At 39.1% G+C, this 15,881-nt stretch overlaps 3 protein-coding genes across 3 annotated transcripts in view; 1 reads left to right on the top strand and 2 right to left on the bottom strand.

The window, feature by feature from the left end:
* NEK11 (NIMA related kinase 11) overlaps positions 1-2,187 on the bottom strand; it is a gene marked incomplete at its 5' end in the record, with an annotated part of 94,127 nt that extends 91,940 nt beyond the window's left edge. Inside the window, one exon of the mRNA XM_082499353.1 lies at positions 2,018-2,187. Coding sequence (XP_082355479.1) covers positions 2,018-2,187 — 170 coding nt within the window. The remainder of the gene's footprint in view (positions 1-2,017) is intronic.
* A 3,358-nt stretch (positions 2,188-5,545) lies between these two features.
* Positions 5,546-10,856, top strand: ASTE1 (asteroid homolog 1). The gene is made up of 4 exons (XM_082498874.1): positions 5,546-6,877; positions 8,794-9,004; positions 9,895-10,090; positions 10,382-10,856. The coding sequence occupies exons 1-4, from the start codon at positions 5,564-5,566 to the stop codon at positions 10,668-10,670; spliced, it is 2,010 nt and encodes a 669-aa protein (XP_082355000.1). The 5' UTR covers positions 5,546-5,563; the 3' UTR covers positions 10,671-10,856.
* Positions 10,857-14,229: 3,373 nt separating this feature from the next.
* Positions 14,230-15,881, bottom strand: part of ATP2C1 (ATPase secretory pathway Ca2+ transporting 1) — a 49,830-nt gene continuing 48,178 nt past the window's right edge. The window contains exon 27 of the mRNA XM_082498873.1: positions 14,230-15,045. Coding sequence (XP_082354999.1) covers positions 14,909-15,045 — 137 coding nt within the window. The 3' untranslated portion in view covers positions 14,230-14,908. The remainder of the gene's footprint in view (positions 15,046-15,881) is intronic.

Here is a 15,881-nt window from a genome sequence, read left to right as displayed (position 1 = left end):
GTTATTATTCTAAGAGTGAGTTCAGTAAGGGCTTCGTTCTGGAGGATCTTATAAGCTCAGGTAGTTCCTGTCACCCTATTAGCGTGATAAATTATTTTAGCAGAAAAAGAAAATGAAAAATATTTTCTATTGTTTTTAATGAAAGTTTTCATTCAAGAACATTTTTGTAGCTAACCATAACTAAGGCTCAGAGAGATCCAAAAGTCTTATAAACCAGCTGGAAAAAGCTAAGAGCTTAGTGGCCTCTAACCCTAATCCAAGGAGCTGAGAAGCTGTAAATTGATGTAGAAGGAAAACAAGTGAAATCATTCTGTCTTGGCTGCACATTTATTAAAGCAACATTGCCAAGAATACACTGTCACAAACAGCAAAAGTGAGGCACAAATGAATCAGAAAAAGCTCTTTTATCTCGTAATTGCTCATTAATGAGTCCATCAATAAGGACCAATAGACACCCATATTTAAAGGAAGAATGTATTTGTGGCTGAAAAGCACACTGATGAGATGTTTCAGACTTTAAACAAAAAGTGTCACAAATTTTATTGGATAAAACCAAAAACATTCACATTTAAATCTCACTTGGTGTAAGTATCAAACCAATAGACAAACACAGATCTACACAACAGGAAGTCCAGCCAGGAATGTATTACCCGGGTACCCAACTTCAAAGTCACATACAGAAATGTCAACACTCTGAAAATGTCCTTTTGTCTTTGTGGCTTCAGAATCCTAAAGGGTTTATCAACCAACCTGATGAGACCTGTCCAAATTCAGGCAGGTAAAAAAAGTTAAGATTTGCTGGCATTAAATTGCCAACAACTTGCCAAACAAGTGCTATCAGTTAGGTATACAGCAAAAGAAAATGTGTTTACTGGAATTTCTGTAACTATTCCTTCTCAGAGTTCATTTAGACAACTCAATTACAAAAAAATAGGACATCAATACAGTACAGTTTCTTTTGAGACCCCTCCAACAATCTGAGTCCTTACAATGACACAGAGTTGATTCCTGAAAGCATCCAATTAATTGTTATCAAAAAACTTACCTACAGTAATTAAATAAGAAATGATCAGAAACAAAGAGGGAAGTCTACTAAAATACATTCAGAAATTCTGATATTGTCATGCTCCCTTTAAAGGTTCCATGCCTTAATGAGCATGTATAACTGAATGAAGCATTATACAGCTAGATGTTGCAGTACCTGGACCTGATTAGACTAAGGATTCTACCTTCTACATTTTTTAAAACAAAAATGTCGCGGTCATGAAGATGGATAAGCATAGGATGGAAGGCAAATGCCCAGGACTTTACTAAGTGTTCTGAAGAAAGAGCTTCAAGAACCAAGTATATTTATAGAATAGAAAGATCTCAAAAAAAAAAACCCCTATACAATTATATTATACACACATATAATATATATTGACATATAATTATGAAATTATATCTTATAAATTCTAAAGCTTTAAGCCTTTAACAAACAATTTTTTTTACAAAGAAGAGAAAAATTAGTGAAACCTGGCATATACCTTTGCCCTGCTTCTTGTCAGGACAATGATAAAGTTTACCTCAGTTCTGAGTAAATACAAGGGTCTTTTCCACAGCGTATGTCTTATATTAGTAACTTGTCCGAGGTATGACACTGGGGAATAGGTAAGTTACATTTATTTTTACTATTTGTATCATTTGTTACAAAGCTTCAGAGGTGTACCTCACTTGGGAGATGAGGGTCTGGGATTTTCTATCTACCTCCACTCTGTCTTGCACAAGTAAATTAAAAAGGACTTAGATAGAAGCACAATAAGAGAGACATATCTGATAAACTATTTTAAACAAAAACAGATTCAGTTGGAATGCTGAGTCAGCATAAATTCTGGCCCTATCTTACAACCTCGGTAAGTTAAACAGTTATGGCTGCAACGTAACACCAAACTGAAAGATAAGACAAAAAGAAAACATCTACAGTGCAAGAAACATGTTCCAAACATTTTTATTTAAAGTATGCGAAGGGTTTACTTACAATTCTTCTCCTCGTTTTGCTTTTCTGTCAGAAACCAGATATACACTTCCAAAGCTTCCATTGCCAAGTTTCCTCTGAATAGTGTATCTTCTTGCAATCATAGCATCTGAACAAGCAGAATTAAATCTGGCAACAGTGACATGCTTTGTAGTTTCTTGAAATTTCAGCATTGCTCTGTGTAACAGAAATTACACAAATTTCTCTAGAATGTAGCTTTCAAATCCTTTTAATCTTCCATGGATGTTCACAGGAAACACTTGAAACAGAAAAAGGTTCATTTGTCAATGTATTATTCTTACTAAAATCCTCATTTAATTCTATGGCAGTGCTTATAGTGATCAGCTTGCAGCAAAATACAAATTAAGTGGAATTATTAGCTACTAAGCTGTGGGTAGCAGACTTGATACTCCAGATAATGTAGATGTGACATAGTCAGCCTTCCTCTAAATCAACCTTGAATTAATTCACTAGACAGAGAACACAGGGAAAAGAAAATGCTAGTGCTTGAACTTTTAAATAAATTAATGTATAAGTGTGTTTTGCAAGGACAATTACACCAGTGTTTCACTTAAGAGTTCACCTAGATATGGCACTCTTCTTCAGTACCTGTCTTTATACCACCACAGTACCCGACACCAAAAATGTCTGTGTTTCAAGATACAAGTTTCACGTGTTTCGTACATACTGAAGCATAATCTCCACCTGTAGTTTGAGTTCAATCCCATCAATAACTACAAAGCTGTTTTCTCTGCTCTTTCATTTGCCCCTCAAATTTCACCATCTGTTTTCAGTGCTGACCTCACAGCTTCTATATGACTCACTACTAATAATAAGTTCTGCAAATTAGAGCTTCCTGGCTATCCATGAGACATTTAGTACAACCCACTTCTTCCAAAAGTTCTTCATTTCTCTTTTGCTGTAATCATTCTTTCTTGATCCACCTTTCTAACAATTTAGCTTTGCTTCAGAATTCTTTTCTATTTGAGGTCCTAAATCTGCAAACACAGGGACTGCAAAGGCAAACCTCTAGTGTTTCTATGGTTTTCAATAACTAAACATGAATTTAGAATAACATTGTTTCCTCTGCCTTCCTTATTCCAAATGATAAAGGACAGGTGTTCCGCCACACATAATAAAACAATACTGCTTTCATTACCTCGCCTTTATATAATGCTACCTGCATCATTTGTGCTTGAAGATCCTTAGGAGCAAATACAGATGTTGCAAGATCCTACAATCAGTGCAACTAACACTACTATCTACCAGCACTGCCTGCTGCAGTGCAGTGTGCCCACACTGGGTTTGTTCACCATAGCATTTTAACATCAATGCAAGCATATCAAAATGCTTTTTTGTTGTTATTGTTTTGGAAGAGAAAAGACAGATTGCTTAATGTTAAAAGCTGTATAACTGCTGGTTCCAAGTCACCATCTTCGCCTCCTAACAAATGCAGAGCCTAAATGAAGATTATAAATTTGTATCCTGCAACAACTCTGTGTGTGTGTGCACAAGAACATATTTTAATACCCATCTGCTGAGCTGCTGTCACACTGTACCAAAGAGCCTGACATTGCAGTGTCACATATTATGAAACACAGCCAACTTTTAATTACTACAAGCTGTCCTAACAGCGATACAAATCATGTATTTGTTTCAAACAAAAGCACTCCTGAGATACTGTTTCTGTATTCTCCTTCAGATAGCAACAGTGACAAAAATTTTGAAATGCAAATGGTCAGCCAAAAGAGTCAGCTAGAAAATTACTCCTGTAACTTCAAATCTCTCTGAAGAAGCATAAATGGACCGCAATGAGGTAGGGGTCAGAGAGGGCAGGAAGATAAAATACTCCCTAAAATATTACATTGCCAGTTCTGAGAAGTTTACGTATTTTGCATTTACTATTCTCCTAGGAAGATGCTGGTTTATGGATGCCTTCATAAATCCCCAAAAGAATAGTTTTGATACTTATCCTTTAGAAATAACTAACTTAGAAAACCTGCTAAGCTATCTATTCCTTTTTTTTTCTGGAGAAGAGACACTTAACACTGTTCCCCTTCATATTTTGATACTTACCTGAGCCCTAGGAAGTGTCACAACCCTTTACACCACAATATCACACTTGAGATCCAGTAGCCCATTGAGTCTAATTGTTGTGCTTTATTTCCAACCCTACCTCTGACCTGCTACTCTCTATGCTTCTATTTCCCCCTACCGATATGATAGTAATAACTATCATATATTAAATGCTTTGATATCTACTGCTGAATAGTGTTATAAGGCAAGGACCAGTGCCTGCAGTTGTGGTGTCACAGGTGCATTTTAATGGCACAGAACAGATGGACTGCTGAGCCACTGCATTTTGAAAGAAATACTCTGAGAGTGTTGACAGACTCAACCATAAGACTGACTGATTCTTCGAGAAGTATACGAACTGGCAGCCTCTCCTACCTCACTTAGACCTTTAGCTCAACCTTTCTTCAACTTTCGACCAGTGTCCATCTTCTCCCACTGAGCAGTTATTTCCCAAGCAGCAGTATGTCAATTGCTTCATTAAAGTTCAGAACAACTAGAGATAACTCAAAGAAATCAACTCTCCAGCTCCCTTTTCCTCAAAAATCCCAGTACACCCTATCCAGTATCACTCTGGTGAACAGTTTATGTTCCTAATTTTCTTCCTTCCCCCTCTTCCAAGCCCCATTCTGGAGCCTGGCAGACCACTGATGCCCAACTAATGCAATTACATTGTCTGGATCGCTTTTTTATTTTTCCATCTCCCTTGCCTAGAAGTAAATCTCCTTCCTCTTTATTGTTGTAAGCTAAAGCAGAGCTGTTTACAGTTTCACAGTTTCACCTACACGTGCTGAGTGCACAGCACTTCTTCCCCTGACCTTCTTTTGCTTACATAAGAAAGATACTGTTTTTAACACTATCTTAACCTTCAGGTTTCTTTAACAATGGCTAATATACTCTGACGCTTTCTGCCTCCAAGACAAACCTTTCTTTGCCAGTCAAGGCCATTTTCCAATTCTAACAGCTTTTCTTTTTATTCCTTAAGAGCCCCTTTGCTACATTGACATTTGCCACCACCCCCCACCTGTTGCAGTTACAAATTCCAGAATTTTTGTCCCCCTTCCTCGTCCCTCCGGGAAAGGCGGTGCTCCCCGGGACCCCTCTGTCCCCGCCGGCAGGTACGCGACCTCCGCCACCGGTTTCGCCCCTCCAGCGCCCTGCCCCGTACGGCCGCCAGGGCCTGCCTCCCCTCAGGATCCCCCGGCTCCCCTCGGGATGGCCTGAGACAGGGCGTCCGAGGCAAAAGAGGAAGCGGCCACAGCCTCCTACCTCGCCCGGCCTCGGGAGCCGAACCGAGCAGGGCGGAGCTGCCGCCCGCCCCGACAGGCACCTGTTTGCGCCTCCGTCGCTAGGAGACGTCGCGCACGCGCACCGAGAGCCAGCGGGCGGGAAGAAGGGTTCTGATTGGAGGACTGCGCCTGTCACTCCTACCGCTACTTCCGCCCGGGAGAGGAAACGGGGGAGGTGGCAGCCGTCATGGGCGTGCAGGGCCTGACGGGCTTCGTGGAGGAGCGCGGGACGTTCTTCACCGAGCTGCGGGTGCGGGACACCAAGCTGGTTATCGACGGGAGCAGCCTCTACCACCGGCTGTGCTTCGCCGCCGCTGCCGACTTCCGCCGCGGCGGCGACTACGGCCCCTTCGCGGCGGCGGTGGACGACTTTTTCGGCAGCCTGCGGGCCTGCCGCGTCGCCCCCTTCGTGGTGCTGGACGGCGGGCGCGGCGCCGAGGACAGGAAGCTGCCCACGCTGCGGGGCCGCGCCGCCGAGCGGCTGCGGGCGGCTCACGGCCTCTCCCGCGGCGACGGGGGGTGCCTGCTGCCGCTGCTGACCCGCGAGGCCTTCGTGCAGGCGCTGGGCCGGCTGGACGTCCCCTTCGTGCAGTGTTTCGCCGAGGCCGACCGGGAGATCGCCGGCCTGGCCAACCGCTGGGGCTGCCCCGTCCTCTCCCTCGATAGCGACTTCTGCGTCTTCGACCTGGCGGCCGGCTACTGCCCCCTCAGCCACTTCCAGTGGCAGAGCGTCTGCCCGGGAGAGGGGGCGCGGGGCTGCTACGTTCCCGCTCGCTGCTTTTTGGTGGAGAAGTTCTGCAGGCACTTCAGTCACCTGAACAGAAGCCTGCTCCCTCTCTTTGCCGCCATGAACGGGAACGACTACATCGATCTGGCGGCCCTCGAGGTGTTCTTCAGCAAGGTGCGCTTGGCCAGGGGCTGCGCGGCGGGGAAGGGGGGGAAGCACGCCCGCCTTCAGGGGCTTCTGCAGTGGCTGTCGCAGTTTGCTGAGCCCACCGAAGCCATCGACAGCGTGCTGAAATACCTTAAGAAACACCAGAGAGAAGAAATAAGGGAGCTTCTGTGGACTTCAATGGAGGATTATACTCCGTCTGATGCGAACCTTGAGGACTTTTTTCAGAATGGGAAGTATGAATGTGAGGCTGCCAGGAAAGCAGACTTACCGCGGTGGGTACTCGATGCTTTTGCAAAAGGTAAGCTGGCCCCATTCATCAGCGATGCCCTGATACTAAGAAGTACCTTCCTCCACGTTCAGGTGGAGAACATGCAGAGACCTAGCGCGCACAGTGCAGCTTTGCCCATTCGACAAGTTATCTATGGACTACTTCTGAAAGTACCTCAAAATACCGAAGCTGTTTCTCCAAGTCAGCAGACCAACCAGCTGCCAGTTGTATGTGAATTTGACAGAGTCCAAAAGACACTTAAAAAAACATTTGTTCAAGCAGCAAGCCTACCCACAGATTTTTGTGATGATCATTTTCCTTTGGAGAAGTTAATTGAGGTAAATGGTTGTCACAACAGATCACGGTTAACAGTGTTTCACGAGTGACAAAAAATATTTGGGACTCACGTTTGCCAACTGGTCGCTAAATGTGATGCCTGAACTAAGCCACCTCAGTAAGTAACTATGTAATACAGAGGTACCTACAGGACTCCGAGCTTGGCCTGCGATACTTGAGAAGCTACATAGTTGCCTTTATCTTCTTCCCACCCACCCCCCAAGTGTACCCAGACAAATCATGCAAAAAGTTGGTTGTGTGTCTATGTATGTAGTATTGCCTGAATTTTCCATTCTACACCCTTCTTTCATCCTGTGTATTCTGTTACATGAATACTTGCTCCTATAATTATAGGAACACAACTTTGACATTTAGAAAAGTGCAATTTAACACTACAAAACATTATAGTCAATCAAGCTATGGATGTTTCAGAGCAATGTTCTGAAACAAAATCTGAGCCATGCTTTTTTGCTAAAAATCACTACTACTTCATGTATGAATCTTGCAGCTGCCCAGCAATTTTACCTGCTGCAAGTATTTGTCTTGCTAACGTGGATCCCTGCTGCTTGCCAGACAGAACAGCACCTGAAAAAGAGCTTGTAATCAAAGGAAAGTTGTACTAGGTTAGTTCCAGTCACCACTAGCAATTCTGTATATTTAAATTCTAATGATTAAGACTGTAACTCTTGCTGTGAATGGAAAGTAATCTCCCATTCCCAAAGTTGCATAACTGAGGGTTTGTATGAAGTAATTTGAAACATCTGGAAGTACAATCTGTGTCTTTAAATACTGCATATTTAAGTCCCATGCTCTGTCAATTCTGGCATTCAGATCAACTGTTAACACATCTCTGTGTGTGTGCTGTATGTTTTTATCACTTGCTGGTGGCTATTTCATGTAAGAACCAAGTCTAATCACTACTGAGACCATTAAGTGCTACAGATAGCTATGGATCCAAAGGCCTACATACAGGTTATTTTACACTGGTTATTTTTACAGGCCTTTTAGACGAGGAATATGCAAACCAGAGTTTGAAAAATCATGTTCTGGGATTTTAAGAGACATTAATGACACCTTCATTTGGTGTTGGTACGTATGCTGTTTGTTTAATGAATTTGAGCTTCTGCTATGATAAGAAATCTCCTTACAAAATATACGGGAATTATCAATTCAACAGAAGGCTAGAAGAAAAGGTTATTCTGTGTTTAAAGTGCTCTAGGCAAAACCTGTTTCAGTTTATCTCCTGCCCTGAGGATGTTTGCCTAAGAATAGGCAAAACCATCCTAATCGAGGTTCACAAAGCACTCTTAATTAAAATTGAACAGCCTGCTGTGATTCTGCTCTATGCATGAAGTAATGCACTTTTTAGAAGTTAAATAGCACAACAAAGAGGGAACATGTGCTAGGAATTAATATACTGCAGGTGAAAAATGCAAGCTTCACACTTAAGATTTCATTGTGATTACAGGTAAGCATGTTCAACATAATCAAGAACAGACATCACCATTACATCTCACAAAGCAAGGGTAATTTTTAACAGGCACAGAATGAAGGTTTATATAATAAATATTTGCCATACCAAAGTAATTTTAATGCATTATGGTTACAAGATTTTCCAAACAAGTCTACTCAGGAGTTTAAGTCACCTGATTTGAAGACGACTGAAACCTCTTAAAAATCTAACTTCAGGCAATTGTAAAAAATGAGTTTTATCTTTCTACCTAACATTTTTAAAGCTTAAGTAGTATTTGAAAATATTTCCTGTTCAGAATATGTAGGAAACTTAAATATCTTTTTATCGAAAACATGAAGTGCTAGCTAGTTTAAACACAAGTTTATTTGCCTTTTGGAAATTGCTCACATCAAATCAAGCCTCTTACCTTTATTTTTCCACTCCATTTTTTTAATTTATTTTCAGGTGCCCATGTCACACCGTCAGATGCTTTTGCTGGAGACTCTAGGAGTGAAAATGAGTTTACTAGAATCTATCCCCAGTCACTTACAACTCCCCATTGCTGTAACATGTTACTGGATATGTTGTTCTGAACCAAAAGTTAAATTGCATCAGTTAAAGGCTTTACTTCTAATGATAGTGTCTGGAGAACTTCACAGGATAACAAATGATCCAGGTATGTCTCCAAAGACAATTTTAGGTGTTCAGCTACTATGAAAATCTATAAAATAATTCATTTTTCCTCATTTATGGTGAGTTGTCCAAATTCAGATGAATTTGCATTGATTTACACTATATCCTGAGGTGTCACATTCTTGGCATTAATACAGAGTAGAGAAACAATGCTAGCATTTTATACATAGAAAACAGTACTGTGCCATCTTGTAAAATATTGATTTGCATTTACAAATGCTTTCTTTAGGACTGAAAGATTTAGATAGAAAAGTTACAAAACATAAGTTTAACATATTTGTGCATCAAAAGAGAATCAGAGTAACTACTATTGATGCATTCAGATAACTTTTTTTTTTCCTTGTGACTTCTTCTAAAATCATCTGTATTTAAAAATGCTGACTTGCACAGTCACCCTTTATTTGCCTGTGTATTGTGAGAATTTGAAAGTACTAAGTTATCACAGAAATTGTTTCAGTAATATTTATACCTGTTAGTTAGGGTGGCATTTCCTCTAGGAGTCCTTCATTTGATGGCAAAGATTACACATGCCAGGTTTATACAGTTTCTTGCTAATAGAAACTAGACAGACATGGTTGCCACCTGCTTCCCGAGTGGATGGGAGTGAGATGGAAATCTTGTTTGGAATTGATCCACTCACAGAACAGCATAGCAAATTACTTAACAAATAGAATTCCTGATTTCACAATTTCAGATTCTCATGGATATTCATACTTGATTTTTTTATGCAATTTTATGTCTTAAAGTTCAGTTTGAGACATTTGAAAACATGAAATCAAACTGGAGTTTTGAAGGCCCTATACATTGCAGATAATTTTTGTACTGTTCACAGAAGAACATTTAGTTGCATGTCATTTTGTATTTATAACCTAGATCCCACACTTGTACATGCTGAAGATGACAGTATTGCATATAATGAATTTCTAAAGTGGAAGGAAAAGAAATTGCAAAATAAAGACTTTGATTTAGATGCTGCACACAGTTTTTGCCAGTGGCAGTGCTGTCTTCAGATGGGATTGTATCTCAACCAGCTACTTTGCACTCCTCTCTCTGAGCCAGACCTAACTAGGTAAGGATGTTTCAAGAGATCTGCTTTCCATACAAGCCCCTGATGAAATGTGCTCACATATTGTTTTATTTTCTGTGTCAAAGTCCTTTTGGCCAATTTTACAACATTTGAACTCCCTTCTTTAAAGATACTAATATGAAGAAAAATACTGATTAGAGTAAGTATCCCTTAGGAGCCCACTGTTGGATCCTGTATGTAGTTAAGACCAGTTTTTTCACTAAGCAGCACGTTTCTGTACCTGTCCTGCTCAGGTGTGATTCTAAATGAGGATTCTCTCCTTCCTTTGAGCAGGCTTTACAGTGGGACCCTTGTACACAGACTGTATCAAGAGCTTAAATCGACACCTTCAGTGGAAAATCTGTTCAGTTCATCTCCAAAAATGACTCAGCTTTACCAGGTTTTGTTAAATACAGTGGCGTCAATTGTATCTCCAGACTTCTTTCAGATGACCAAGACCAAATCAGAGTCCTGCAAAAAGAAGAAAGCATCTAATAAAAAAAAGACCATCAGGTGCGCTATACCAGAAACTCAGCATTTATGCAATGTTAATAGGTTTGCATCACTTGGAATGGATGACTGAAAGCATTATTCCTGAAATAACTTTTAATGCCATGCAGATGGAAGAAATTATATTAAAATATGTGACTATTGGAATTTGCTCAGCTGTTTTCACACAAGTTCCCCATTCAATCTTTACCAACAATTTCTGCTTCAGGGATTTTTTTTTTAAACGTTTTTTGGTAACTAACACTTTTATAAATAAAAGAGGTGCTGTATAAAAGCGGTAGTGTTTTGTTTTTCTTTAAAGGGATCAGTCTAATTGAAAATGAGAGAAAAGTTGTTCAGCATTTAAGAGCTTGACTATTTTAGAGAAATTTCCTGAACATTTATAGTTGGCTATCCCTCCATCTCCCTGAATACTTATAACTTCAAAAAAAATCTGATTTTTAAGTTTGTATTTGAGGAACACACTGATGGAAATTGACAAATTTAAAAACATTGTAGAATCAGTCTTTACAGGTAGAGTATTTGTACTTTTGGGGACAGCTAGCTTTACTCAGTGACAACTAGTAGGTTGTGCTTGCAGTATCGTAGGCACTGAACTATACTCGGGGAGAAACATCGGCTTCTCCCCCACTTTTAAGTAAGCAAGAGTTAAATGCTTATATGCATACACAAAGCTATTATGTACTAGCAAGTTTCAGAAAGTTTGCTAATTCAGAGTAATTTTGTACTCTCTTCTGCCATTAACAAACTGTTATTTGAGTTAACCTCCTTTGTCTAAAGGCTATACTAAAATTACAGACCTGTTTAACTTGCCCTGATGTACACTATATTACTTGGCAAACCTTTATTATCAACACAGTAATACTGAAAACCAATCTGTATTAAAAAAAAAAAAATCCTACACCATCAGTATTTCTCAGTGCTTTGTATTAGCTAACTTTCCAGCAAAATTAGTCAATTTACATAAATGCTTTTCTTGTAAACTCTTGGTTTTCCAGTATCTTCCCCATGTGAAATCCAATTACAACATTTGTGCTTTTTCTCCTCCAGAATCCATATACATTTTCTTACATTCAGGAAAATCTTGATTTCCAGCTTTAATCATGAAGGTTTTGCCCATTACTTACCAGAATTCAAGCTCGACTCCTGGATCAGCATGTGCTCAATTTTCAGTCCTGGTTATGTCCCCTATCTGACAGCTATCCACATGGAAGTAACTCACTAGATCTTGTGACTTACAGAAAGGGTCTCTGATAGCATACAGCTGAGTTTTGATACCGCTATATTATATTCAATGAGAACAGAGTATATTTGTAACATCTAATAAATTAATGAGACTATTTTTGAGATACAGTCTTAGTAATATTTTTCAGTACAAAATTGCTACTTATTAAACTACCAGCAGATGGCACCTATGCTCAACCATAGAGCAAATTACTAGAAATTTAGAACCCATTTTTAAACGGACTTCAGTTTGCAGCAGTCTGCAAATTCACATTTGCATCAGGTGACTATATTCATAAATTTAAAGTTCTTGATTTTAGTAACTAAAACTTAAATCCTTAATCATCCAAATCATCCTCTGATCCATTATGTGCTTCATTTTACCAAGCTTGTAGTTCCTTATGGTTTTTAATCATCAGAAATACTCACATTTAAGGTAAGTCTTAAATGTAAAAACACAGGCATCTTTAATTCCACTTTGTTAGTGCTATAATAAGACGGGTCTTAATTTACTCTGAATCCCATATTGGAAAAGTGCTGGAGAACTTGAATTCTTCAGATTTGCCGAGAACTATCTTCAATTAGATAGTTTGGAAGACTGGGATAAACTCAAGTATTCCACTTTCTGAAAAAAAGCCTGTTATGATCACGTGGCATTTTGAGAATGCCTTTGGGAGTGCTGACTTGATGACAGAATTGTTCTACTGAAAATGTGTTCTCAACGCAGACTTCAGCTGTTCTTTGTTGCTGATAAAACGAAATAGATCTCATTGCAAACATCAGTCCTGTATGCAGAAGAAAATAATTACCAATTCTAGGGTTACTATTCAGAATTTAAATCAAATGTTCCAATTTTCCTTTTTAGGTCACTATAGGTTTTCAGTCTTCCTTGGGGGAAAAATAAAAAAACAAAGGGCTGTTATTAAAACTGAAAAGCTCTCTATTCCATGCTTTAGTAAGAGCAACTAAATTCCCTGGTTGCTGTCTGTTTTCAGCCCTCATTAAATGCCTCATTTTTTGTGGAAAAAGCCCACTACTGACTCAATTGTTTTGCAGAAAAATCTCTCAAACTTGCTGTTAATTAATAAGTGTTCTGAAATACCGAACACACTACAACAATACTGAACAACTACAGCCCCACTTGCCAAAGATGGTAATAGTTCAACAGAGGAACTCTGTTCAAATTTGTTCAAACAGAGCAAATCTGTTCAACTTCTGAAAGGCAGAACTGTTGGAAATAATAAACTTTTGCTTGAAGACACGAGAGCATTTCTGTAGCAGGTCATCTCGTTCAGGCTCAGTGGTTCACATAACATCCTGCAGCAAGAGGTGAGGGCCAGTCTTTCCCTTTATATCATTAGAGCTCCTGCTCACTGGTAGTCCAGCTAACGCGCATATTGAGCGGATCCTGGTCAGCCAGAGCAATGGCTGAATTGCACGTGTAAAGCAGACTTAATGACAGGCTCATGTCCTGTCTGGAGTCCCACTTCCTGAACAAGTCTGGGAATCTCCAGGGGGTGGGGCAGAAGAAAAAAAAAAAGAGAACAATTAAAATTGTTAAAAATTAAAATAGCAGAGAAATTCATACAGCGCTTTCCAAACTGCCTTGTTTTTCAAGAACTCCCCAGATTTTGAGCATGGCATGTGGGGCAAGTCAGAAAGGTAACTGTAGAAATATCCTAGTGCCCATTTATGACAATTCCTCATTAACCAACAGGATGATCTTTGTGACAGAGGGCCCAGAGCCAATACCACTGCTACACTCTCAGGCTACAGTGTGAAAAGATGTGTATCCGCATGCTTGCAAACCACAGAGATACCATTACGTCTCCAACTCCCCTTAGAGATCTTAGACATCCCTCTTTTCAAGGTCCCCTAGGTGATTGTTCCTTGCATTTCCTCAAGGGATAAGTCCTACTCTGATGAGAAGACACTGATGACAACAGCTGCAAGTCTATTCTGAGGAAGAACACTGTTTCCAATTAGAGAATATTAGAGTACTCGGACATTATCATATATTAAAAATACTTTTAACTGATAAAGACATGAGTCTTATAATACTTTTCTAGACACAAAAAGTCATTCTGTAGGTTAAAATTTTAAGTTACACTACCAGCAAAAAGTTTATTTTTATGGTCAGGGTAGAAGAAGGAAGAGGAAGGAAAACCAAGCTTCTTTGAAAGAGGGGTGGGGGTTTTCGCCATTGGAGCACGGATTCGTGCATTCAATACACTACAAATCGTTTCAATAACAGTACTGTTTACAATCACTCAAGTGATCTAACAGTCATAAGCTAAGGTAAATACGGAACAAGACATGAAGCAAAGCTTGTATCTAAAATCCTATCAAAACAAGCATGCTTATCTGGTGTAAATGCCAGTTTCTTTTAAAACAAAGAGACAACACACTTTTAAGAAAAGCAAACATTTACTTCAAATTGCAGTATAGGCTTTTCAATCACAGAAAAAGAAAAGAAAAACAGTGATCCGACAGCGGTCACATCCTGTGCAAAAAAACTTGGGATACAAAAAAACCGTAGCACAAGGTACTTGAGCCGCTTACACATTGCAGGATAAAGTAAATAAATACAGTAGCTAGAATATGGCACTCTTGTGACAGACTAAACCCAGTGGAATGCCTCTGAAATATTTTTTTCATCCTTGTATTAGTAGCAAAGTCCCACCACCATAAAAGTAAAATAGTACAATGTTTTAAATAAAAACAAACTAAAATATTTATATCTAAGAGGATTTTACACAGTTATATCTTTTAAGTGCAGAAAATGGGACTTGGGCTTGGATCTTCCTTTAAATTAACCCCCCCCACACACACACAAAATTCCGTTCAATCTCAAAAGTAAATTTATGTTTGAGGAAAAAATGTTACCAAAGTTGCATAATTTCATTTATTACTCCCACAGCTGGAAGTTAAATTCTAAACAGTCTTGAAACATAAACGTTCATCCTTAGCCAGTAGAACAAAGGACTTGTCAAAAGCCCTTAGGATTTCTTTATCCTCCAAATATTGTTTTTCTTCCTCCTTTAGACAGCAATCCCTAAGTTTGCAAACAAAAGAATGCAATATGCATCATACATCAAGAAAAGACGAAGTTGACGAAGAAGAACTTCCACGTTTCTGGATCTTTTCCTTGCTTCTTTCAAACTTCTTTATGATCTCAGTCACTATGCACACAGAGGAAGTGAGTCCCAGAAGAAACAGTAAATCTGGAGAGAGATTATTAACCTTTTCTAAATTTGCTATTTAAGGCTGAGGGCAGACTTACAAAAGAACAAGACTCACAAGATTTTCAAATTGCCCCCCTAATCATTGGGTAAGTTCAGGATAAATGGAGCAAGAACCAATTTTCGCAGGACCAGAAGATTAACGTGCATAGTTTATGCACAAATCATATGTACAGGCATGGTATTTCCAACTTCTAAAGTATTTCATAACCCTATTAACACCTATGAAAACAAAGAACACTAAGCAATGTAATTAACTTCATACTGAAAAAATATTAATATAACCAGAAATGACACTACAATCAAAAGAATTATGTAAAAACATGTATTTCATGACAATCATTTAATTCCAGAAAAAACGCAGAGGTAACAAATGTAATTAATGAGGCCAACAGCATTCTGTATCTATAGCTTCTTAAAATCTGTGTGTCTATTTACCCTACAACAAGGCAGTTGATTATAATAAAGGATCAAGATTTCTAAATAAGGTGTTTATATTTAGAGACAAAAATTGCTAAATAGCAAGATTAACAGTGCTTAAAAAATTTCGATGAACTCTATGCTTCATTTTTGCCTGCATCAAAAGTTATATTAAAGAAAACCTAATGTACATAAGCACTTAAGAAATTTAAGAATGCACTGATCAGTTGTGTACCATATGCATTTAAATCGCAGTTCCCAAAGAAAACATCTAAAAGGATTCCCCCCCAAAAAAAAGGAAAAAAGAAAAGGTCAGCAGGCTTTGTATTCCTGTTGTATGCAAACAGCCAGAAAGCGCTCTTATAGAACACTCAGATAATGCATTTACAAATTAATCC

Source organism: Vanellus vanellus (genome assembly GCF_965231255.1).
Source record: "Vanellus vanellus genome assembly, chromosome: 2".
Classification (NCBI taxonomy): Eukaryota; Metazoa; Chordata; class Aves; order Charadriiformes; family Charadriidae; genus Vanellus; species Vanellus vanellus.
This window is presented reverse-complemented; position numbering and strand designations above follow the sequence as displayed.

What these genes read in the sequence shown, in the direction of transcription:
- ASTE1 (XM_082498874.1), top strand. Translation starts at nt 5,564, where the DNA reads ATGGGCGTGCAGGGCCTGACGGGCTTCGTGGAGGAGCGCGGGACGTTC. An exon ending in CTTTGGAGAAGTTAATTGAG is followed by an intron (nt 6,878 to 8,793) that starts GTAAATGGTTGT and finishes ATTTATTTTCAG; the next exon opens with GTGCCCATGTCACACCGTCA. An exon ending in CAGGATAACAAATGATCCAG is followed by an intron (nt 9,005 to 9,894) that starts GTATGTCTCCAA and finishes TTTATAACCTAG; the next exon opens with ATCCCACACTTGTACATGCT.